Below are 7,046 nucleotides of genomic sequence, written 5' to 3'. Positions count from 1 at the left end.
AACAACATCGTTTCGACAAGCTATAAATAAGCCTAATCTGATTTTTTTTTTTATTTCTCTTCTCCCTTTTTCTCTCCCTTAAATCCTCTCTATGTAAAACCGGTTAAAAATTTCAACCAATTCTAAAAGTTTGAGAAATTTTTTCAAATTGTGGCATCAAAAAATTAAATGATAGTTTGAAAAATTTTTTAAAAAAAATCTTAAAACTTAATCCAAAACTCAAAAAGTGAAATTCTTGGAAGTTTAATTGATTATTAAAAAATTTAAATGTTTCAGATTCAAGTTAGCCCAAAAACATTAAAAAATATATATAAAAATTTCAAAACACTCCCTCCAATCCCTTAAACACGATTGCTCAAAAAATCTCCCCAAAAAAATTCTAAATGGCCTAAATCTCTATTTTTTTTTTGTTGGATTATTTTTTTGAAAAGAAAATTGGTGGTTATTTATTTGCTGGTTCGGGGACGTGCTGATTTTTTGCTTTTGCGTGTCTTGGGTTGGTAATCTCTGAGGGTGAAGGGGAAGCACGTTGGAAATTATGGTGGCTGTTCGGGTTAGGAAATGATGTAACGGTTCAGGAATTGGTAGTTGTCAATGGTGGCAGTTCTAGGATCTAGGTTGAAAAATAAAATAAATTTGGACTGGGCTGAATATTTTTGGGTTTGATGAGCTTGGCTGTTTTCTTTTTTATTCAAAAAAGGATAACGTCTTATAACATAAAAAAGAAAGGGAGTGGTATGATTTGAATACAAATTTAAATGTTTTTTTCTAAGGCTTTTTTGTCGTTAGGCCAAGAAGCATAAGACATTCAAATTAAAATTTTATTCTTAAAATTTGATTTGAGCTTCTAAAGAAATGAATTAAAATTTTATTCTTAACCCAAAATTAATTTTCACTATCTATTTAACACATTCAAATGAATTTGGGTAACATTCAGAATTGAGTAAAATTTATTTAGCGATAATACTTAAATTTTTCAAATAAAATGGGGTGTTTACAAATATAAAAAATACTTCACTAATTCTTGGCTCAAATTTAAGGAAATTATTTTTTATTTAATATCATTATATATTTCCTTGAAATTCATTATTTAATAGTTTATCTTTATTTTTATACTCTATATTAATATATATATATATATAAGAAAATGTAAGAGATTTTGTGAGTTAAAAAAAAAATTTCAAAGAGACTTTTCAAATTTTCTAAGCTTGCGCTCGGAAGAAATGATACCCCAAGGGCGTACGGTGCTAACCTGTGTGGCTAGGAAAAATCCAAATCCCTCCAACGAAGATTATGTTTGGTACCCGCTTGCTAAATCCCTTCTTGACTTGGTTGCTGACGTTATTTTCTTTTCCTTACAATCCACTTAAATACGAAAGCTTATAGTTTATAGCTATTTTACTTTAATTCTACAATTATCCAACTAAAATAAATTAAGATTTATGTAAAGTTCTAGTTACCACTTATAAGTGTGTACTCTGTTTAAAAAAAAACCAAAGAATGTTTATTCTATATAATATTTTGATCAATCTCGCGAAATATAATTTCTAAAATAAAACTAAATCTATAAAGATTATAATGTATTCAAGATGTGATTATATTCTTATTAGCATATATATATATATATATATATATTAAATATACAAATATTTTATATTTATATATAAATAACAAAATATTCTTTAGATGCAAGGAACTAATTCTATATATAAACGGATATCTGAATGTCATCATGGCACCTCAACAATTTTTTTTTTATTTTTTATTTTTAATTAATTTTTTTTATTTTTTTAATTAATAAAATTATTATTTAACACCTTAATTTAAAAAATATATATTTTAAATTCAATTGTGATGTCCATATAATATTCCAATAAACTTTGTTTTTCTTTTTCCTTTTTCCTTTTTCCTTTTACCTTTTTTATTTTTTCTTATTTTTTATTTTTATATTTTTATATTAAATTAATTTTGTTAAAAATAGATGTCAATGGAGGTGTCTATGTAATATCTCATTTGATTTTTATTTCTTTTTTTAATATTTTTTTAATTAGATAAATTTTGTAATAAAAAGTGTCAATTGTAAAAATATTAAAATAATCTTATCTAATGAGTTTTATTTATTTCAACTCGATAGAAGGTGATTCTATTTTTAAAATCAAGATTGAGTTTGAATAGGTCAAATTTTTTTATAAAATATAATATTGTGGTGAAATCATGTTTATGGTGATTTATTTCAATTCATTTTGAGGTGTATATAAATATATATTTTTTTATTAATTTAATTATATATTATATTAATAAAGTTATTATTTGATATATTAGTTTAAAAATTAATATTTTAAACTCAATGGATATCTATGTGGCATTTTTTATGAGTTTTTTTCATTAATTAAGTTTTTTATTTTACCTTTTATGATTTTTTTGTTTTAAAATTTTATTTTTTATTAAATATATTTTGTGAGAATAAGATATCAATTTAAATATTTACGTGTCTCTTATTTGATTTTTTAATCTTTTATTTTTTAATTAAATAAATTTTTAAAAAATAATGAATAAACATGACAAAACAAAAAAAATTTTACCTATGATAATATGCAAGTATTCACCTAATAAATTTTATTTTCACAAAATCACGAAGTCTAATGAACCAAAATGAATAAAAACGAATGATACTTTAAAAATGACCTAAATCATGACACTATAGCTTCTTTTAAATCACACCTTCTTCAATTTCATAGTCATCGTTTGCAATTAAATGTGTCCATAGATCATGGCACCTTGAAAACTTAAATCGTGCACGAAATTAGCTTGACCTGTCCATTTAATTATTTATTGCTTTTAAATGTACTTGAAGTTTAAAATTAAATAAATATGTATTAGTTATTAATTTATACAATAACATCCTTAAATGGAGTCGGACCGAATTTCCCTTTAAAAATAATGTTTTCAATTCGAATCAGACCGGAGCCGTGAGTTTGATGAGTAACTTGGCCATAAACACCTCCAATTAGTTTGATGAGTAAAATATTGCGGCTCAAAGTTATTGTTGTAGACAAACAATAGGAGAGTTGACTTCTTGAATCCTAATCAACTGAATTGCCAAAGAATTACAATCAATTTAATTTTTTTAATGCATGAGAAATCATTAGTACGACATATTTTTAACACATATGTTAGGATAGATGTTTGGTTTGTTACAGGTAAAGACTAAAGTCAAAAGTTAAGTAACCAATCTCAGTCCTCTCCCCAAATCAGGCACATGGGATTCCTCATTTGTGTTAGGTAGGTAAAGACTAACTCTTGCTTGTTTTTTACTTGGTTAGGCTAGATTGCGTATTCATCCAAAACTACCAAATTTAAATAAACAAACAAATTAATGAAAAGACAAGCAAGTGTTACTTTAGTATATTAGCAATAGCAACTAGCAAAGTAATAAAGTTGGTGCAATTTTATGCAGGTTTGCATATTTCTGAGAATGTCAGGTGTCAAATTATTCATGTTCCAAACAGATATCGTTAAAGCTGGGAGCTGAATTTTTATCTTTAGGAACAAATTAAGCTTTCTTTGCTTAAGCATTTTTTTTTTTTACTAAATGTTTAACTGGTTCTGTCTTTGTAATTAAGGACTTCAGTACAATTTGGACATTTTGTGGTGCTTATTCTTAACTTAATCTCTCTCCGGTTCACACGCCATTATGAGCAATCTTTTTTTTTTTTTTTCCTTTCACTTATTAATATACTTCAATTCAGCCGATGATCCCGTCTGAACTAAAGTCACGATGCGCAAACATGACAAACCGGCCTCTTGCAAGTTTCAACAGGTAGCTTGCCTGTTTTGTAGTTGTTCTGGGTTAATTAAAAACCTTTTGCTTGAGGAAAATTTTTTTTTCAATTTGTATTGAGAAATGCTGCAAAAGAAACCGCCAATTTGGGATCTATTATCAAAATATTAAACTATAAAGTCAACCTTTGGAATTAAGTGAAGAAATCTTTAATTGATATTCATTCATGGCCATGAATTAAACAAAAGCCAAAACAATGGAATATCCCTGTTTACTTAATACTATAGCTCACAACCCGTAATCAATTTAAAATATATTAAGGCCTAGCGGGTGCCAATAAACCACCTCAGCAACAGACAGCCTCTTTGGACTGAGCCTCTTCTAACCCTACTCTCCCTCTTTTAACTTCCCCTGTCTCATACAATAGCTATTACATATACATCTTCCATATTCAAGACCCTTGTCGTCTTGAAACTCTAAAACTTGCCACCCTCAAATGTTTGTCCGAACTGCCAATTTCCTGGCACTACGTTGTAGCTGGTCACGGTCTTGCCATCGCTTGTGGTGACTTGGAAAGACAGGCTTTGGCCGTTGAGGTAGGAGTTGCTTTGCCAGTTTTGGCCCCAGTTCCTTGACATTGCTTGCCATCCTGTTTTAGAGCCCTTGATTGACACCGCATGGACGTCTCCGGCACCGCCAACATTTGTGATCAGGACCAAGTTGAAATAAGAGTGGCCATTGATTGTAAACCTGATTCCTCCTTTCTTCATACAGGGGACTCTGTTTTGATCACATAAATATGTTACTGAATCAATATTTTACTACATAATATAACTACTTTTAACTAAGTTTTGATCGAACGGGTGTTAAATATTACCTTCTGAATGAAATGGGGACAATTCCAGCACGGTATTGAGCGATTTGTAAGAAGGCAGGCTCCGCCAAGTCAAAGTGTTGGAGAGGAGGATTGCACCAACCACCGTTGTCATTGGACAAAGCAAAGTTAGGGGGGCAGAAGTTGGTTGCAGTCACGATAATGCTTCCGGGGAGGCACCATTTGGGGTCATTGTCACACCTCATTTCATAGCAAGAACCGCAGCTCAGGCCATTGTTGAACAAGGCAGTGCTTAGTGCTGCAGTGTTTGTTCCATAGCCTTGGCTATATAAGTTGCCATATCCACAGGCACCTCCTGAAAATAGCAGCAGTGGATATAAGAAACCAAAAGATGACCAACTCTCAATTTAAGTTATCTTCAAAGTTACAGACCATTTAAAGCTACTAATTAGTGCAATTTTGAAAGTACACAAAAGGACTTGTAATCTCAGACCAAAAAGAAAAAAAAAGGACTAGTAATAGCAAGTAATTATAGCTTCGCTTTAACCTTTTTATTGGCCCACACTTCAAAGTTTGTTTCCCCTTTCTCCTTCTATTCCTTTTGCATAAAATGACAAAAGAGCCCTAAACTTACCCATTGTGCCTGATGCATCACCACCACCATAGAATGTAGCATGGCCACCTTGCCATCCTCCCCCATAGTCACCAAAGGCGCCTCCGAGGCAAAAATTGAATACAAAGATCAGAAGAGAAGTTGCAGATAATGCCACTGTTGCCATTGTGAATATTAGTTGAAGAGAATGGTGTGGGAGAGGGGGAGAGAGGGTAATTAAAAGGCTGGTGTGTTTAGTGCTTGATGCTTGTGACATAGGGATGGGAAAAATGGTTTATATAGGAAATATAAAGGAAAACGTTTGGGGTGGTGCGATGTTGACTTGGCATACAAAAAAGAGACAAGCAAGCAATTCTCACGTTTAAGAGAGAAAGCCAAGTACACGAAAACAGATTTTCCTATTTGCAGGTCATTCAAGGAGCAATCTGCACATGCCAATGTTCCAGTTAGAATACCAACCGCTAGGCCTCATGGCCCCCACCTGCACATGCATTTATCAACCCCCCCTTTTGTTTTTATCTTATTCTCTTATAGTCCTACTAACTGCTCTGCCTTTTGCCTTCTTCTAATGCTTTCCTTACGTGTAGTTTTGTGGAATTTTCTCCTTAAATCGCCTGAAATCCCGCCAATCCCTCGAGAAATATTTTGTTTCCTTTGATAGGGGGACTTTGGGTTTTTTTTAAGGACTGACAAAATTAGTCGAGGGAACGTTAAAATGATTTTGTTTTAAGACTTCAATCTCAGTCATTTTAAACCTCACACACATTGTAAAAGTGCTGTATATGGTGAATTAAGGACATCTCCATTATATTGCAAGGCATTGAATTCAGATCGCCTAAACGAGAAATCAGTAACAAGGACATATCTGGTCTGGACATGCGGATGTATTTTTAATGTTCTTCAAAGGCTAAAAATATAGAAGATAAAAAGCCAATTAGGTTTCCTGTTTGTCTTTCCATTTTGTTATAGGACAATTGGAAGCTGCAACTCTTCACTTTTAAGCATACCATTTCTGTTAAAACAATTGGCTGTCTAGCAGGGAAAGGTTTCCGACCTGAAAGCAATGAGCATCTGATCTTAAAACCTCATATTTTCTAGTGCAATGTGCAGCTTGTTAGGTCAACTCTTTTTTTCTTTGCACAAAAACACCAATATCTGGTAAATGACCATGAATCAGTATATATATTTTTTCACACACCAACCATATTTTGGTGTAACAAATAAGAATCGGTCCATAACTATGGATGGTCACTAAAAGAATCATTTATCGATAATTATACCACTAACAACTTTTATTGATTAAATACATTATTAATGTGACTTGGTTAAATCGGGTTGATTATCAGTGTACAATATCAGATGCACGAGCAGGCGATTCGTATATCAGAAAATTATATTAGAAATTAAAAGAAGAAGCTTGATTTTCCGTCATGATTAATCGACCATTGAAACCATTGGCATACGTGGGTGAATAATTTTTTAAACAATCAGGTTTTGTAGTAATGATTAAACTGTGTATCTTTAAGCGTTAAACAGGAAAGAAAGCTTAAAGTTTTTCTGATAGAAAGATTTGATTTCTGATCAAGGGTCCCTACCATGTTAGGGAGCACATGCAAGGGCCGGGCTTCGCGGCCACTTATAATCATGCATCATTTTCATATGAATGAATTTGAGTGGTTTTCAATTGTAATCTGATTCTGAAATAAGATAAATAAGCAATAAAAATATTCATAATATGACATATCGACCACATGATGTTGAAAAATGCTTCCGTTTGCTCTTTTTTGTTTGCTAATTTCACATCATTAGGGAAAAAA

General features: G+C 31.4%; 1 protein-coding gene across 1 annotated transcript; it reads right to left on the bottom strand.

The window, feature by feature from the left end:
* Positions 1 to 3,955: 3,955 nt before the first annotated feature.
* Positions 3,956 to 5,493, bottom strand: LOC111293806 (expansin-A10-like). The gene is made up of 3 exons (XM_022886765.2): positions 5,251 to 5,493; positions 4,659 to 4,971; positions 3,956 to 4,561 (listed from the first exon to the last, which is right to left on the bottom strand). Exons 1-3 carry the CDS (start codon positions 5,483 to 5,485, stop codon positions 4,258 to 4,260), a joined length of 852 nt encoding a protein of 283 aa, XP_022742500.1. The 5' UTR covers positions 5,486 to 5,493; the 3' UTR covers positions 3,956 to 4,257.
* Positions 5,494 to 7,046: the final 1,553 nt, after the last annotated feature.

This window comes from Durio zibethinus, chromosome 14 (assembly GCF_047325235.1).
Source record: "Durio zibethinus cultivar Kanyao isolate XHJ-2024 chromosome 14, ASM4732523v1, whole genome shotgun sequence".
Taxonomy (NCBI): Eukaryota; Viridiplantae; Streptophyta; class Magnoliopsida; order Malvales; family Malvaceae; genus Durio; species Durio zibethinus.
Note: the sequence above shows the minus strand (reverse complement) of the source record. Positions and strands in the feature narration are given on the sequence as shown.

Coding starts and splice junctions, on each gene's coding strand:
- LOC111293806 (XM_022886765.2), bottom strand. CDS start 5,485: ATGTCACAAGCATCAAGCACTAAACACACCAGCCTTTTAATTACCCTC. Junction 4,972..5,250: donor TGATGCATCAGGCACAATGG/GTAAGTTTAGGG, acceptor TGCTATTTTCAG/GAGGTGCCTGTGGATATGGC. Junction 4,562..4,658: donor GTCCCCATTTCATTCAGAAG/GTAATATTTAAC, acceptor TGATCAAAACAG/AGTCCCCTGTATGAAGAAAG.